This window comes from Suncus etruscus, chromosome 4 (genome assembly GCF_024139225.1).
Source record: "Suncus etruscus isolate mSunEtr1 chromosome 4, mSunEtr1.pri.cur, whole genome shotgun sequence".
Taxonomy (NCBI): domain Eukaryota; kingdom Metazoa; phylum Chordata; class Mammalia; order Eulipotyphla; family Soricidae; genus Suncus; species Suncus etruscus.
The window spans coordinates 27619671-27639146 of NC_064851.1; the positions used below are offsets into that span (position 1 = coordinate 27619671).

General features: G+C 33.6%; 1 protein-coding gene across 1 annotated transcript in view; it reads right to left on the reverse strand.

The window, feature by feature from the left end:
* The window catches only part of ERICH3 (glutamate rich 3), a 100110-nt gene that overhangs the window by 57967 nt on the left and 22667 nt on the right, over positions 1–19476 (reverse strand). The window contains exons 7-8 of the mRNA XM_049772541.1: positions 15290–15514; positions 4356–4539 (exon numbers count right to left, since the gene is read on the reverse strand). Coding sequence (XP_049628498.1) covers positions 4356–4539; positions 15290–15514 — 409 coding nt within the window. The remainder of the gene's footprint in view (positions 1–4355; positions 4540–15289; positions 15515–19476) is intronic.

Sequence of the window (19476 nt, forward strand, 5' to 3'; positions counted from 1 at the left end):
AGATTTTATAGTTCTCATATTACTAAAATATAGGAAACTCTTTGCTACTGAGAATATGTCTGGGGCTGAGTAGCACAGAGTCAGGTTCTTCACCTAGCCAGGGCTGAGATCTGATCTGACCCTGACTAGAGGTCCTCTGAGAGAGGACTGAATTCAAATACCAACAAATGAGACAAAAATAAACTATATAAATAAAATTAGACAAATATTCTAGTATGATGGAAAATCATTGTGCATAAATGCTTTCATTTTTTAACTTTATTTATTTATTTGATTGTTTGATTGGCTTTGTGGCCATACCCAGGACTGCTCAGGGGTCACTCCTGGCTCTGCACTCAGAAATCGTCCCTGGCAGACTGGAGTACCATATGGGATGCTGGGAATCAAACTGGGTCCCTCCCAGGTCGACCACATGCAAGGCAAACGCCCTACTGCTGTACTATCTCTCCAGCCCCACATAAATACTTTCAGATAAAATATTTTTTTTATAAATTAACAGTTAACTACGCTTTGGGGAGCATACCCACAGTGCTCAAGCTTTACTTCTGGTTCTGCTTTCAGAAACCATTTTCAGTAGTGCTGGGGGACCACATGGGATGTTTGGGATTAAATTTTGGGTGCTTGCATGCATGGCAAGATCCTTCTCATTGATACTTCTAAACCATCAACTATTTACTCTTATAGAAGAAAGTTTTAAATATATAATTCCTATGTCTATGTGTGAAGATTTACTTAAGTGCTTCAATTTTTAATTGAGTTGTAATATTTGAATAATCAGGGTAAATCAGAAAAGGCAAAGTAAAGGTAATGTTCTTGCCTTGCATGAGTCTGTTATTGGTTTGATCCCAAGCATCACATATGATTCCTGAGCAACTTGCCAAAGGTTTTTGAACGCAGAGCCAGGACTAATCCCTGAGCATTATCAGATATGCCCCCCCTCAAAATGTAACAAAAAAGTAACAATTTTATTTTCTCCAGTTTCTCTTTTTTTAAACCCCTAGTCTATGTCAATGATTGAAAAATAAAAATATTTTTTAAATTAGTGAAATCACAATCTTTGACAATAGAGCTTAGAGAGTAAATTAGAGCAAGGATGTTGTAAAACTGATTAGCCAGTGTGGGAAAAAAATAGCATAGACCCATATTTCACACCATTCACAAAAATCAATTCTAAATGAGTTATAAGATCCAGATATTAAATCTAAATTCATAAACTATATTGAGGAAACATAAACAGAACACTTCATGACACTGAAGCTAAAGACATATTAATAAGACAATGCCATTGACAAGCAAACATAAGAAAAGATAAACAAATGATACTATATCAAACTAGAACATTTCTGCACTTCACATAAATAATGACTAGAAATAAGACACCCATATATACTAGGGAAAAGTATTTACCCACCACTCAATTAAAAGTGTTAATATCCAAGTATATAAAGCACTTCAAATACTTAAAAAAAAGTATAAGTCCCATACAAACATGGTGAGAAGAGATTAACAAAAACTTCTTTACAAAAGTTATACAGAAGCCAACAGATAAATTTAAAAAATATTATGCATCACTGATCTTCAGACAAGTGCATTGAAATCACAATGAAATATCACATCACACCAGTGCAACTGACACACAACACAAAGAATGAAAACTAGAGTTGACGGGGATGTGGAGAGAAAGGAACTCTTATCCACTGCTGGTGGGAATGCTGTCTAGTTCAACCTTTATGGAAAGCGATATGGAGATTCCTCCAAAAACTGGAAATCGAGCTCCCATACGATCCAGCTATACCACTCCTAGGAATATACCCTAGGAACACAAAAATACAATACAAAAACCCCTTCCTTACACCTATATTCATTGCAGCTCTATTTACCATAGCAAGACTCTGGAAACAACCAAGATGCCCTTCAACAGACGAATGGCTAAAGAAACTGTGGTACATATACACAATGGAATATTATGCAGCTGTCAGGAGAGATGAAGTCATGAAATTTTCCTATACATGGATGTACATGGAATCTATTATGCTGAGTGAAATAAGTCAGAGAGAGAGAGAAAAACGCAGAATGGTCTCACTCATCTATGGGTTTTAAGAAAAATGAAAGACACCCTTGTAATAATAATTTTCAGACACAAAAGAGAAAAGAGCTGGAAGTTCCAGCTCACCTCAGGAAGCTCACCACAAAGAGTGATGAGTTTAGTTAGAGAAATAACTACATTTTGAACTGTCCTAATATTGAGAATGTATGAGGGAAATGTAGAGCCTGTTTAGGGTACAGGCGGGGGTTGGGTGGGGAGGAGGGAGATTTGGGACTTGGGTGATGGGAATGTTGCACTGGTGATGGGTGGTGTTCCTTTTATGACTGAAACCCAAGCACAATCATGTATGTAATCAAGGTGTTTAAATAAAAAAAAAAAAGAAAAAAAAAAAAGAAAACTAGAGTTGACATGGATGTGAAGACAAAAGAACCCTTATCCACTTATGCTTGGAATATCAACTAGTCAACTTTTTGGAAAATACAAAAACCTCTCAAACAACTAAAAATTGAGTTTCCATAAGACGCAGAAATTACACTTCATGGCATATAACCTAAGAATCCAAAACTCTAGTCAGAAAAGACAATGGGCTCCTCTGATCTTTGCACCACCATTCACAATGGTCAAAATCTGGAAACAACTTGTGTCCAAGACTGGATAAAGAAACTATGGTGTATATATACAATGCAACTATAAGAAAAGATGAAATCATACAATTTGGCATGAACTGAAGGGAACAGAATAGTCTCAAGTGGAGTGAAGTCAGCTAAAAGAAGAGGGATAGACACAGAACAATCTCATATGTAAGATATAGAATAGCATTGTATGAGAATGACAAAGTAATAGAATGTGTGAACTGGTCTATATAAGAGTTTATCATATTTGTTTAGGTTTTCTAGGTAGGGACCCTGAAATAATGGTGGAGGGAAATGAACACTAGTGGAAGGTATGGGGTTGAACATTGCATGCATGAAATCCTCCTATCCTTAACATTATTAGAAGTCATGGTCACTAAAATAAAAAATTTAATTTGTAAATGTACTTTTACATAAAAAATTCTTAAGCATGGAAATAAATATTTGTGCAACAATTCTTCCTTATTGTGGTATCTGGGATCAAACTTTCAAGCGTAAACCAGCAAACCAGGCTTAAGTCACCTCTTTGGCCTCAAGACTTCCTTTTAATTGCTATTTTACAGAGCAAAGTATTGACAGAAGTCACATGAGAACAATATGTAAAATTTGATGTTGTCCATAAAAATAGCACCAGTGAACATGGACTTATGAACTAAAGCAGAAATGAATTAAAAGCCATTTAGTGAAAATTTTCAAGGTATTTAGATAGAGTCACACTGACATTTATTCAATTTGTGGATTTTTATTTTTACCATATGTTTAAAGAATAAATTAAGTCTGATATTTTCCACTCAGAACAAAACATGCTATAATTCATGGTGGCAACCCAAATAGTTAACTTGTACTTTGGAGATTTGGGGTCAGTTTATTCATGCAACATTTTAATAACCATATATCTCTATCTACAAATTAATCTGTTATTGGATTAAATAACTCCAAATTATTTCTTCTGAAAACTTCAGAAGTAATTTTTCATTTCCAATCACAGGGCAATAAATCTAAATTAATTTTTAGGCAGCAGGCTTCTAAGTTGTATATTTATAGCTTCATAGTGATTAAAGTCATTTTGATATTACCATATATTCGTAATGGCTGATCTATACAGTATTAACTTTTAAATATATATATTTTAAATATATATGTATATACATATATATACATATATATATATAGTTTTGCTTTTTTGGGCCACACCTAGAGTTACTTCTGGTTCTGCACTCAGAACCATATGGTCATATGGGAAACTGGAAACAAACCCAGGTCAACTCTGTACAAACTCCCTATACCATCTCCCATGTAGCAATATTTTTTATTAATAACTTTTATTTTGACCAAAGTGGATTACAAATTATTCACAGTAGTATTTTAGGTACATAGTGACATGGAATCAGGAGCATTCCCATCACCAATGTTGTCCTCCCTCCACCCCTGTTCCCAGCATGCCTCCCATAAAGCCCCTCCTTTGCCCCTCGGGGCTGCTAGTATAAGTGGTCCCTTCTGTGTCTAGCTTGTTGTAGATTGGGTATGGATTCTGTTGTAGCTGGCTTTGGATTTGGTGTTTAAGTCTAATCATTTTTTATTTCTACTCAATGTTCATACGACTGTTTGGTCTTGGTGCCATATTTTCAATTCATATTTAAAATATGAAGAACTTTTTTCATATTTTATCTGTGTACCTTTTTCAAGAAGTCTGCCTTTGTATACACAAAGGTTTTCTCCACCACAGTGCTGTTGATAAACTTTTATTTCATCCCGAAAGTCTGGGTGATCATAGTAAGATAGACGTACGTTTTTTCCATAGTACATCATTGTAATAGTTGCATTAGTATGTAGAGGTGTTTTATGGATCCTTTTTGGTTCCTACAAAAATATAGAAATAAGATTTTTATTAATTAATCATTTTCTAGTCATAGTGCGTTATCTTACATCATGAACAGAAACCTTTAGTTTTACATTCCAAGCAACATAACTTTTATAAAGGCATACAAAGTTATTTCCATTATAAAATGAATTACTTAAGCAATTATACATTTTGACATTATATTCTCAATGTAAGTTCTGGGTGTTTATACACTGTTTTAATCTTTGTGATTTTATATATAACCAAAATATTAATGATTTTATGAGAATCTAATTTCTCTTAACTCTTTTAACTGGTTCTCATATTAAGTTAAATCAAATTAAGTGCTGCTGGCACATTTTTTTCTAATATAACTTGACATTGTGATTATTATTTATTATTGCGTGTGCTTTGCCCTTAAAAAATGACAATAGTTTTCCAAATACTTATATGTGAGGAGAAGCAGGTATTTAGTTTCTTCGATGATCACTGAGGATAAGGAGAATATATATTTTATTTCTGCAGTTGCTCTGTTTCACAGAAATCATTCTGTTCAACAAAGACCAAGCATTACATATATATATATATATATATATATATATATATATATATATATATATATATATATATATATATAGACAGTTCTAACCACTTATACTTCAATTAAGAATGACATTTAAAACAAAAGAAAAAGAAGAAGCATGAAACTCAGTGGTAGAGATGTGAGGTCTTGGGTTGGATAAAAGCCTTCTTAAGAGACCAAACCAGCTTGGAATTTTTAAATATCTCTCAAGAAAAGTACTACTATAATAATTTTAAGATTTCTGTAACTATTTTCAACTGTTATCTATATTATTGCTTTTAATTTTTACATTTTAAGTATAAAACACTATACCTAACAACAAAAATCTTCACAAACTCATTGTTTATTATAGACAATAAACAAATGCTAAAAGGAATATTTATGTTTATATTACTAAATTCTTCAAAATAATGAATTGGAATAATATCTAAGAAAGAATGAAAGAAAATAAGAAAATAAAAGAAATAGAGATATCTGGGAAACTAAGCAATTTTAAAAGGATCTAGTAATAATACTAGTGATTTCAAAAATTACAAAACAGCCAGAAGTTAGCTTTAACCTTCACCTTTCTAAAATCAAATTTCCACTAAATAAAAATAAAAGTAAAGGAAACAAATATTAGTGAATAAAAGACTTACTTAGCTAATTTACAATCTCATTTTACAATTACTGAATTTATATATGCCTGATAAATATGGTTTTGTGTTTATTTGAGGTTTGAGGAAGCACACCAGTGGCATTCTTATATCACTTCTGGTTCCATGCTCACAAATTGCTTCTAGCAAGCTGGGAGAACCATATGGGATGTCAGGGATTGAATCTGGGTCCCTTCCAGGTGGGTGGCATGCAAGGCAAATGCTCTACCGCTGTGCTATCGCTCTGATCCCGAAATGTGTTTTTTATTAAATATGTCAAATATTTCTTAGGAATCAACTGAAATATTTCCATATCCAAATATATATCTTTTCATTTCAGAGAATCTCTTTTCTCATTTGATTCTACTTCTGTGCAATAAAAAAAAAAAAAAAAAAAACCAGAGCAAAGAAACTTAAGTGAAAACCTGCTAGTGACATTTTGAAATAGTGTCAAAGGTGGGGAGTCTGAGATTTAAAATTGAAGCAAATTATCTTCCTATGGACAAACATAGCTCCCAAATAGAGATATAATCAACAGAAGTAATTCAGGGACACTGGGAGCCATGAAGGTAAATCAGCAAACTGGAAAATTCTTTGCAGATTAGAAACATCTTCCTGCGTCTCAGCTGAAAGCAAAGGAATGATGGTACCCTGGTTCTTCCTTGCAAAATCATTCCGTTTCCCCTTTCCTGAGCTAATGTGGTGCTGTGACATGCAATGTTGCAGTCCACTGCACAATCAGCAGCCTGAAGTAAATCCAGCTCCAAGCGTTCTCACTCAAACATTTAATGATATGGATTTTAAAAAAGCTCCTCACTTTTGTTAAGCAGTACTTTCGAAAGTGGCATGAATTCAAAGGTAGCCCTGTGAGCTTCTAGGAGATAAGCACTATATAAACACAAATTAATAGTGGGATTAAAGTGAAAGAAAGGTCAGTCTCACAAGTATAATATAAGAAACTGCAGGAGAAAGGTTTACAAAAAAAATAAAGAAAATGAAATCTTTTCACTCTTTTCATGTATGCGTTTGTGGCTGGGGTCTCCTCTGTTCTCCCCCCCACCTCAAAAAGGTATTCTTAAAAAACAATATTTCTTTCCACCATAAAGTCTGATTGCTTTATTTTTTTAAGAAAAAAAATTTCCCTATTATTGCCATCGAATAATGTTTTCTGGTTCCACAGGGAGATACAAAAGAAAACTCATGATTAAATACATGTGCTAAAAACTGAAGAGTTGCTTTCTTCAGTTAACTAAAATGCCCCTAGGCTGACCATCTTCCACCATGATGACATACTGATAGGACTTTAGCTAGACCTCAATGGCTCTTTCTTTTGACCCCAATCAAGTAACAAAACTGTCCATAAAATTTCAGTTTCACTAAAGAACAGGCTCAAAAACATCTTCAGTCCCTTATAACCAAGGGTTATCTTTTTTCTTTGCTTTCTGAAGTTGCTTATACTTTTACTTATCTTTTTTTTTCCCTAAGATTTCTCAGGTAAGTACAATCTCAGCTGACAAACAGCAAGTCCACTGAGTGGTTTTAGCAAATCAGGCATTATATATTTGCAATATTTAGCATTCATTTGACACAAAATATTTACACTGGGATCTTATCCCTACAAAGATCTGCATAAGAGGTGTATTTAAGAGATTTGTACAGATCCCAAAGTACCTGTTCTTGTCGGTAATACTGAGTTTTCTCCATTCATTTGGCTAATCCCTGATGGAAGATGAACATTATAAAATCTTACCTGAACCACAAAACTCCTAATTAGTAAGTGACTATAGAACATACCATGCAAACTAAGACACATGAAAAAGTGTTTGTCCTTGGGACACGGATTACTTTATTTTACCACATATTCCCACATTTTTTAAAACTAAGAGAAAGGAATAAAGGCCAGGGCTTAGGGGCCAATTGGTCTCATATGCATTGGTGGGGAAATAAATAAGGAGAGAACTAAATATTCAAGCCAAAATAAACAATAATAGACTCAAGAAACCTAAATTTTAACAATCTAAACTCAAAAGGGCCCGTAACACTGGCAGGCCAGAGGGCAAAGGATGGTAGGATGGAATGCACTCTGGGCCCATTGGAGGAGGAAGGTTGACACTGGTAGTGTGAAGGGTTCGACTCATTGTATATCTGAAATTTAACCATGAAGGACTCTGTAGATCACAATTTTTTAATAAAATAATTTTTAAAAGTGTTTGTGTTGGGGTGGGGTAAAAAAAAAGATGTTTGTGTTGAGTACATATCAGAGCATCTTATTGAGCTGTCCCAGAAAACATCAATTTTTTTCTCCACTTTTTTATTATGTCCCTAAAAATCTTTTACCTCCTGTATATCAGAGTGCTGTTGTCCCTAAAGAAAAGTGACACTCCTATTTAAGTTCTCCCAGAGAGTCACAGTATCCAAGGAATGATAATCAATACTTCTCAGAAAACATGAAATGTGTTATATTCCCTAACTTTTATGTCTCTAAATAGCAGTTTCCTGTATTGTATTTAAATGACCAGCAATAAAATGAATTGTAATGGTCCAAACACTGGTCCAAACACTACTGTTTCATTTTTATTTTTAACTTTTCTTAAAATTTTATTTTTGTCACCATGATTTACCATTAATAACAATGTTCAATGAATACAGTGTTCCAACCCCAAACCATCAACCTGACCATTTTTCTCCATCATTGTGTCTCAGGACCTCCACTCAGAACCTCAATATGTCTGCCATAATAAGTCCTATTTATAATCTCCAAACCTATATATCTGCCAGAGCCACATAGCAGTGAAACTATTTCCTTATATGTCTTGCTATCAATAGAAAATAATAACATTATTCATCACTATGCTTCAGGTCTTTTTTATTCTTTTTTTGGCTTTGGCTTTTGAGGCATACCCAGTTGTTCTCAGGGGTTACTCCTAGCTCCACTCTCAGAAATCAGTCCTGGCAGGCTAGAGGGACAATATGGGATGCAGGGGTTGCCTACATGCAAGGCAAAAACCCTACCTGCTGTGCTATTATTCCAATACCCTGTCAGAGTCTTGATAGTGATGGGATCTAACAAATATAAGGCTACAGTAGTTGATCTTGTCTGTCCTTTAGTTTTAGGTTTCTGAACTTACAGGATTTCAACAGTTATCAGAATATGAAAACTGATTCCTGTTTCACGGTAACCATGATCAAATAAAACACTAAATACAATGATTACCTCTTGACAGTATATATTTGCCTATTTGTCATTCTTTATCATATATGTGTATATGATATAAATATATATATATAAAGCTTCACTGTTTCTATCTTAAGACCTAAGAAACAGTTGATAGTGATTCTATTCATTCAGTTCTTTTGCTTCTGCTTTTTCCTCTTCTCATCCTTCCTCTTTTGCTTTGACTAAGCTTCCTTACATTTCACTTACCTTTTGAGTCTCTTACTTTCATACTACCCATATCTCATGTACCGACTGCTATACCTCCATGCTTTTCAACGCTTTTGGAGGGAACTAGATTCTATAGTTTTGAGATGCTAAGTCAACACTTGCAAGTTCTCTTCCTCATCTGCCATAAATAATGAAGTAAATAAATTTGTTAAGAGCCAGAAATTATCTAGCTGCATTTTTCTTTTGGTGAATAGGCCCTAAAATTTGGGTTTCTTAATCACTCTATCTTTCCTTAAATTCCCACTGTTGTAAAGACACCCAGAAATAACTTTGGTACTTTCATTCTTATGAGATTTCTTTCACAATGCCAGCTGCTGAGATACTTTGTTGCATTGACTTTTTGCTATTTTAAAATTCTTTTTATTGATTTAGTAGTCAAACAGCAATGCTAATTTTAAAGGAAAGTGTTTTCTACAATAAATCAGGCCTACTATGAAATATGTTGAAATAACACAAATTAAAATTATGCTGATGTTTTACTTTTTTATTCTTAAATCTGTGTTGACTGGTAAGAAAAAGCAAGAGTGAAAAATACCAAGATAATGTTTTGACTATAATGGGAGATATTTTTAAATTAAGTCAACAAAGAAATGTAAAATTCTTTAGGAAAAGTTAGTATTTTTAGGCTTTTTAGAAAATTTTGCTAGTTGAAAAATCTATAGCTCAAAGATATACTTGATTTTAATATTTGCCTAAGTGAAAAATTTAAGTTTAATTTTACTCATATGAACATAATATTAACAAGTGTTTAAATAATAGAAAATCACAATCTCTACCTTCAATAAACTTCATAGTCTAGGAATAAAAGAAGATAATAATAAAGATAAAAGTAATAAGAATAAATAATAAAGTAAGCTGTACTTAAAATAAGCAGAATATAGTAAGGAAAATAAGAAATGAATTGCTTTTAAAGAGAAGAGATAGGATCCTAGTACAATGCTGAGAAATCCACTGTAAGGAGTTAGGAAGTAGTTGGCAAGGATGGATGAGAATATACACACCTCTTAGTATATAGAAACTACAAGTAATATAAAAAGATTTCCCTTTCTTATGGAGATATCAGTTAGAATAACAAATCTTTGGAGCAAGAGCAATAGCTCAATGGCATGGTATTTGTGTGGTATGCAGTCAACCCAGTTAGATTCCTGGCATCTCATATGATCCCTGAGCCTACTCAGAGTAATTCCTGAGCTCAGAGATAGAAATAACCCCAGAACATCACTGGGTGTGACTCCAAAACAAAAGCAAACCAACAACAAAAAAAAGAGAAATAAATAACAAATCTTTGTATTGAAGAAATTGCCTAACAAATTTCCATTTATCAATCAAATGCCTAACCAATTTTTTATCAACCAATGAAATTCCAGACAATTTTAATCTTCACAAGAGTTTTAAGCTTCAAGAAGCAACAATACAAATTGTTACCATTAAAAGAATTAGTAGAAAAGAAATTAAAGTGGTAGATTTGTCTAACTATCCTAATAAAAATGATTTTAATTGGATTAAACTTGCTTATTAAGGAAATAGAAAACTTAAGATTTAAAAAAGTATAAAGTACCCATATGCTGCAAAAATATATTCAAAATCCAAAACATAAAGGTAAAGACACCGAGAGGATTAAAATAATATGTATGTATAATATGCATGTATAATATATGTGCATAAATTTTATATAATATATAGCTATGTATAGTTATGTATACACATATATTGAAATATAACACAGATTATATTTTAATATGTTTATATATACATACATATGAAATACTAATTTAAAGAAATTAACAAGTACTATTAGCTAAAACAGATTAAATGATTAAGTATCACACCTTACTAGTAAGTAGAATAAACTTAAATGAACATATAACCAGGTTATCGCAACATTTACGAAACAGAATTTGACATAATTACAAAGAGAAATCGACAAATATACGCTTACAAAGAATAAATTATCACTAACTCAGGAACTAAAACCAAGCATATTTAAAATGAAGAATAATGCTTATCATATTATTAAAATATGAATAGCATGAGTAGAATTTATTCTCATCACTTGGATAAGAAATTATCTTTTAAAAAAAATTAAAAAAAAAAGAAATTATCTTTTTTCTATAAAGCTATATAAACTCTGTTCCCAATGTTCAAAGTTTTGATTATAAAGTACTTCTCCCAATGTTCAAGGAATTAGGTGGCAAAAGAAGTCAACATGTATCAGACCATAAATACAACAAAATCAAAATCAAAACAAGAATAAATTGCTCTTTTCATGCAACCTTAAGTGAACACAAAAGATCTTAGAATTGAAACTAAGTGAATAAATGAACAACTTAGTTGAATATATAGAATATAAAACTGAAGAAAACTCTAAAGACAACAAAGTACAAGAAAAAAATGAGAAATTTAAAAGTAATAGAACATCAGTCTAATTGATTCCAACTTTCCAACTTTTTAAATTAAGAATTAAAAAAGAAATAAAACTATTTAAAAGTCCTGCAACTCAAGAGACAAAACATGCTAAGTTTAGTCAAAGTCAAGATGTCACTAACTCTACACTGTTACTACCATCAACGAGAAATGCTGAGAGAACATACTGCCTCAGATGCTCATCTATGTTTCAATTGTAAAGATCACAAGATGGAATGATTTCTTTCATCTGTAACCAGACCCAGAAGCTTAACTCGCTAGACATGTCCAGTGTCTGATTACACTAAAACTATTAGATGTCCTAACTTCTACAGAGCCCCGCTTTTCTGAGATATACTCATGACTTGGCCTGACTTTATCTAAAGGGGACCTTTAAAACTCAAGAAACCAAGCCAGATTTAGCTCAAAATTCTATTCTGCATATTTTCTCCTGGAAATACTACCCTCTTCTAATAGTGTTTGGTTTGAACTTACTTCAAATACTTTATACAGAGAAATGACAGAATTCCAAAGAAAAGAGGACAGAATTGATATATTCAGTATTGTGGTTGTTTTAGGAAATATGTGTCAGGTATGTGATGCAGTAGGAAGGAAGAAGACAGAAGAACTTTTATTTGTTAAGAAGTAGTGCCATGTGTGATCACTCTGAAAAAAAAAAATGAGTGCTAAACAGAGGTTAAGTGTTAAGCATGATATCCTTTCAGTAACAATAGTACAAACTACAGTGTCTAAAAGGGAAAAAAGAAAAGCCAGAGTGAGACAGAGAAAGGGGCGGGGAGAAAGCATGGTTGTTAGACACTGTATGGTTAATAATCATGAACAAGTTTGTAACAATTTTGCATGAGTCAATGAAAAAATGTTATGTATACGGTGATATGCTTTATTGTCAATTTATACATGCAGCTTTTAGATGCATTTGTGACTTATGAGACATTTGGTCTTTTTGTTAAAGTAAAGGCAAGTGAGTTTTATCTTAATAAAATACAACCAAAGTAGATTCAGCAACATGGAAAATATGAGATTTAAATTCAACCACAGAACTTTGAAATGGGCCTGTGAAGATGGCAGAAGGGGCAGCAGGGTTGGAGTGACACTGCTGCTGACGCTAGTTTGCAATGTTTTATGCCTAAAAACCATCTATCAACAACTTTGTAAATCATAGCCCTTTGATTAAATACAAATAGATATACAATTTATTTAAATATTTGAAAATCTAAAACCACCACCAAGGCTCATGATGAGATCATTATTTTTGCTAAGTGGGAAACAAAATTCTTCAAATTTGCTTTCTTCTTGCTAAGCCAATGCCAGCGTGAAATAGAATCAAGTGACACTTGCCAATCCTGAAAGGAATCTTTGATGTATACCAATGCTGGAGACAATATACCCCAGATAGTAACTGCCTCTGCACATGGGTGCAAAGTTGTAAATGAACAGTAGCATGTGATAATAATGAACAAGGAACTAATGTGCTCATTTATCTGGTATTGTTTTTTTTTTTAAAGAGGAAAGGAAAGATAAAAACAGCAGTAAAGATAAAAACAGAAGTTTAAGAGTAAAGAATATGGAGAACTTTTTACCCTATGTCAGTCCTGGATATTTGGAGACATATCAATATTAAGAGTAAGAATATTTAAACACCATGATTACAAATATGATTGTAGTTGTATGATTTCAGTCAAGTAAAGAACACCTCCCTTCACCAGTGCATCATTCCCACCACCAATGTCCCAAATCTCCTTCCTCCCCCACCACAAAAAAAGAATAAGAATACAAATTAGAGAAGAGAACAACAGTACAAAAAAACCTAGGCAGAAACAAAGTCTATGATCAAGGACACAAGGAGAAGAGGAGGACAGAGAATGAAGGATATAAGGCTCAATCAAAGGCAGGATCAAAAGAGCCTTGTTTAGAAAAGCAAAGAGCAAAATAGAAATTTGAATAACACAAGGAGGGGCCGGTGAGGTGGCGCTAGAGGTAAGGTGTCTGCCTTGCAAGCACTAGCCAAGGAAGGACCGAGGTTGGATCCCCCAGCGTCCCATATGGTCCCCCCAAGCCAGGGGCAATTTCTGAGCGCTTAGCCAGGAGTAACCCCTGAGCATCAAACGGGTGTGCCCGAAAAACCAAATAAAAAAGGAAAGAAAAAAAGAAAAACACAAAGAATTGAGGCCCAGGTTTCTAAGAAGAAAATTATTGATGGATAGTTGCTGGTGGATAGAAGGGCTAGCTCTTTTCTGGGAGAGAAAAGGTGATATGTAAGCATGGTAGAAACAATGCATACCTGGATGAGGGTGGTTTAGTTTTTTATTTTGTTTTTTGTTTGTTTGTTTGTTTGTTTTTTTTTTTTTTGGTCTCTCTTGTATTTGGGCCACATGCAGAGGTACTCAGGACTTTCTCCTGGCTCTGTGCTTGGGATCACTTCTGGTGGGCTCCAAGAGAATCCAAGTGCTCCAATGTACCAAGGATTGAACCCAGTTCAGCCATGTGTGAGATAAGTGTCTTATTTACTGTACTATCATCACTCTGACCGTAGGTTTTTGTTTTTTTCTTTTTCTTTTGCTCTTCTGTGGGCAGCACACACGGTGACACTCAGAGGTTACTCCTTTCTATTCACTCAGAAATCACTCCTGACTTTGGAGACCACATGGGACGCTGGTGGATTGAACCACAGTCTGTCCTAGACTAGCGTGGGCAAGGCAGATAGATGCCTTACCACTTGTGCCACTTCTCCACACCCCCCTTTTTTTCTTTTTGGTCCACACCCGGTGACGCTCAGGAGTTACTCCTGGCTATGCACTCAGAAATAGATCCTGGCTTGGGGGACATTATGGGATGTCGGGGATCAAACCACAGTCCATCCTAGGTTAGTGCGTGCAAGGCAAGTGCTCTCTTCCTTGCACCACTGCTCCAGCCCTTAGGTTTTTGGTATTTAATAGGAGGGCCACACCTAAGCTAGCTCAAAGGCTACTCCTAGTAATACATAGTCTACATGCACACTGGTATTAAACTTCTTGACTCTGTCAAGAAAATCATTACAAGTGCTAATCATTACAAATTTTATATATAAATACCATTCACTAAATATGTAGCCAATAAAAATAAAGGGCTCATGTATTTTGTAGTAGTGGTCTATATTTCTCTATTATCAAACTGACCTATAGAACTGTTTTTCTTTTATCAGAATTTAGACAAAAACAATTTTAACAGAGTACAATATTTTAGAGCTTCAAAAGAGATTATTTTCTAAATATACAATTTTAAAAATCATTTAAAATAAAATTTAAGACTATATTTATATAGAATATTATTCTCTGGGGGTTGTTTAAGTCCTGATATTTTCACAAATCAATGTTCAGATAAATCACATTCTGATTAATGTGATTGCATTGAAAAATGGAAGCCTTATTTAAAAATTAAAAAGTACAAATTAAGTTTGACCAAAATATTTAGTAGGATTTTTTTAAAAAATAATCAGTTGCGTTAAATTAGTCATTCAAAATTTTTGGCTTCAGTGTCATCCATAATTTAGTTAGAAGGATAGAATGAATGTATTTTATATAAGGCATATTTCATTTGATTTTTATCATGCATGTAGAAATCTAGTAGTGAAGTATAATTTGTGCTTAATAAATAAAATTTTGATTAATAAAATTTGATTAATAAAAATTTGATTTCATAATTACCCCTTTAGCATTAATGTTTGGCTCAATGTCATTTGGAGCTGTGGTTGGACGCAATTGTCTTCTTCTCCATGTTTCAGGTTTATTTTCCCTTGTGGTTTTTCTTCCATGAGGAAGCGATGGAGGAGGACTAGGCACCAGGTAATTATTAATGTTTGGAAGTAGATATGAATTCATTTCATGTGAATTGTCCGTGAAGTTCCTGTGCTTCATCATTGCCTTCTTGCCCTATAATCACATGCCGTGACAAGAGAACCAGTGAAAATAGAATCAGTGACCCAACTTAATCTAAAATTAAAGATGGCTATAATTGACATAGCATGTAAACATAACTAGTATCTATATACAAACTCAAAGCACTCTGGTCTGTTAGGAAAACAAAAAACAGCATTTTGTTTGTATGTGTAGTATATTTAAGTTTCCTCGATTTATATTCTTTTCAAAGAATATTTTTAACCAAATATACATTGGTACTTTTTTAGTACTTTGAGATTTCTTCCCTTGACAATTTATTAGACATGAAGACAACTAAACTAAAACATTTAAAACAAAGAATTCTGAAGTATTCTATGAAGCAGTTGGATAATCCACATAACTCTATTAAGGAATTAGTTCTTTCTTTCCATTTAGATTTCACTCATCCAACAGATGAAAATATTCATTAATAAGATCAAGGAGCTAAACTTTTATTCTGATCCAAAGAGTCTATTAAAATTATCTTCTCTTAGAAATTTTACTTGTAGAAATAAATTCTCCAACTTCACAAAGTACAGTTATAATATACATAAGGGCATATGTAAACACATTTGTATGTAATTAACTTAGTTGAACTATCAAACCCATGAATAGAAGAAAGTTAACATCTTAATCTTATTTCTATTAAAGTTTGAAGGCGTAAATTTAAATACATCTTTAAAATTTGTCCATATTATTTCTTACCTTACCTGAATGTTAATTCATTTCTTGCCAATTAATCTTTATTTTGTGATAATTAAACATATCATTTCTAAGAAAGAAAAGTCATTCTCAAACATTTCCCATTATTATTATAGTAAAAGCAGGTTAAGTTAGGGCATGAATAGTCTGCACTTTGATATACTTGTTTTATTGTTTGAGCCTATACAAAGCTTTAGCCCAGTCTTATTCTTTGGTATGTATACAGGGGTCACTCTTGGAGGGATTCAGGGGACAATATGCGGTGACTGGGATCAAGTCTGCCATATGCAAAGCAAGTGCATTATCAGTTGTACTAAATCTTCAGCCTCATAGTCCACATTTTGATTGAAAACAATATGTATGTATAAATGAATTTAAATATATGTTAATATTCATCAAGATGTTTAGAATGGTTGATGTTGCAGGTACTTTTCTTTGTATACATTTTATAACTTTTCTATAATTATGCACATTGATACTAAAATAACTATAAACTAAAAAAATTAAGATGGTACAATAATTAAAAATTAATCTAGGACTTCTTGCATTTGGACATCATTTAATGCAAGACCTAGTTTTACCTTACTTATTAAACAAATACTAACGACATTTTAAAAAATAGTATTCTAGGGGCTGGGCCATTGGCACAAGCGGTAGAGAGTCTGCTTTGCACATGCTAACCTAGGACAGACCACAGTTCGATCTCCCCCAGTGTCCCATATGGTCCCCAAGCCAGGAGCAATTTCTGAGTGTGTAGCTAGGAGTAACCCCTGAGCATCACTGGGTGTGGCCCAAAAACAAAAACAAAATAAAACAAACAAAAAATAGTATTCTATTCAATAACTAGATGTAGGGCCACAAATTTGATTCAACAGAAGAGCTCATGTCTAGTATATTCAACGACCTGGGTTCAATGATTTGTACCAAAAAAATAAATATGACTTAGGTTCACGTCAATTACTATTGATTTAAATTTTCTAGTAATAAACATTATTTTTGTTTGTGGGCCAGATATGGTGGTACTTGGGACTTATTCCTGGCTCTTGGTAGTATTCAGGGTGTCAAATCAGGTCAGTTTCATGGAAGGCAAGCACCTTATCTGTTGTACACTGTATCCTCCCCCTTGTTTATTTTTTTTCAAAATATCTCTATATTTCAGGATAGGTCCCTATATGCTAAAATGCTAAGGCATGTCCATTGAAAATGTTGATAGAGCCCACTCAATTCTGAAGTCTCCAACACCCAGCTAGGGATGCATCTCTCTCTCTCTCTCTCTCTCTCTCTCTCTCTCTCTCTCTCTCTCTCTCTCTCTCTCTCTCTCTCTCTCTCTCTCTCCCCTCTCTCTCCCTCCTCTCTCTTCTCTCTCTCCTCTCTCTCTCCTTCCTCTTATTTTAGAAATAATTATGTCAATAAAATAAAGCATTGATAGTTGTTTTACCTATACTGTTCTTACAGCATATGAAAGGCAATTGATATTAAAGTCTTTATTTTACTTAGTTGCCTTTCAGCTAGCTTATTTTCCATCAAATGTTTGCTTAAATCAAAAATCCTGATACTTTGAAATGTTTATGTCTGTCAGTTTATGTCTATTTCACAATCAATCTCCACAGGCAATCCCTTTACTATGTTTTGTTGTTACTGTGTACAGTGCTTGTATACAGTGTACAGTGGTACACCAGGCTTATTTTTGTCTCTGCACTCTGAAATCACTTCTGGCAGATTTTTGGGTGATATGTGATGATAGGAATTGAAAACAATCAGCCATGTGCAAGGAAGGCAAATGCCCTACCTGTTGTACTATCCCTCCAGTCCCCTCTTTACTCTTTAAAATGCAATAAGAATTTAACCAATAGTCACTACAAACTTAGGAACCATGGAAACTCATTTCCTTTTCAATTTGCCATACCTGGGAATGCTCAACAAGTACTGGCCTCTCTGTGCTAGGGTCATCTCTTGGCATTTATTGAGAGACAATATAGAAACAGCCACATGCCAGAAATGTACCTCAATCCTTGAATTCTCTCTTGTTCTATAATTTTCATATAATTTTTATTTGGAGCCACACACTGTCATGCTCATAGGATCATATTGTGCCAGAGAGCCTACATGCTCCAGTAATTTGAGTAGATTCTCCCCTGAGGAACAGGTTTTTAACAAAATTCTATTCTGATTTTATATTCATTACTATTCATCATTAATGTCATTTAAAAACTATACATTTTATTAAAGATTATTTTTCTGCATATATAATAGTACAGATTTCAATTACTGAATAAGAGGTGTAGGATTAACTAGTGAAATTAAGATGGGATTGTTTTTATATTGTCAGCTTCTTTGAGATAGCATTAAATATATATTCCCTTAATTATTCATACCTCAAAACTTGGAATGAGGGAAAAAATAACCTGTATAAATTTATTTACTAAATTAACCTAGTGATTCACAACAGATTTGGAAATCGTCTGAAAGGAAAAAGTCACTTCCGAGTCACCAGAACTTGAGTAATAGATTGATGATGTTCACAAATCTAACAGGAAAATGAGTTGACTAAAGCAGAATTAATAGAAGCAGGAATTTAGAAAAGAATATAATCACCTTGACAAATGTGGAAATTTCCCATCTGAATACTATCTATGAGAGATGACATCTCACCCATTGGACTGAATAATTTCAGTCCGAAAGGCAAGTTATACCTGGAGTAAATAGTTTCAGCCAAATATCTTTGAGTATTTGGAGGCTTTGGCAAGCCCATTCCTAAAATATAGACCAGCTTAGACCTTTAACATTCCATTCTACACATCCTCTCATTCTGATGCTATCTATGTTCACCAGGCAACTTTATCATTGTGATCTCATTTCAGATGTTGGCCAGCCTATAAAGAAAAACTTACTTCTACTAGCTGGTTAATCTCTGGATGAATTAGAATCTCTGATTACATTATTTCTTTTCTTTCTTCTTTTAGTTTTTGAGCAACACTGATGTGTTCAGGCTTACTCTGTGCTCAGAGATCATTTCTGACAGGGCTCAGGGTATATTCAGTGCTGGGGATGGAATTCAGAACAGCTATGTGCAAGGCAAGCGCCTTAATTGCTGTACTATTTCTCTAGCCCCTATCATTTGTTTCTTGATTTGGGGGTGGGGTGGTTGTTTACTTTAGGGAGGAATAAAAGTAAACGTGTGGGTTACTGTCGTTACTGCATGGACTTATTGTGAATTATTTCTAATAGTCTAAGTATAAATCCTTCTCATGCTC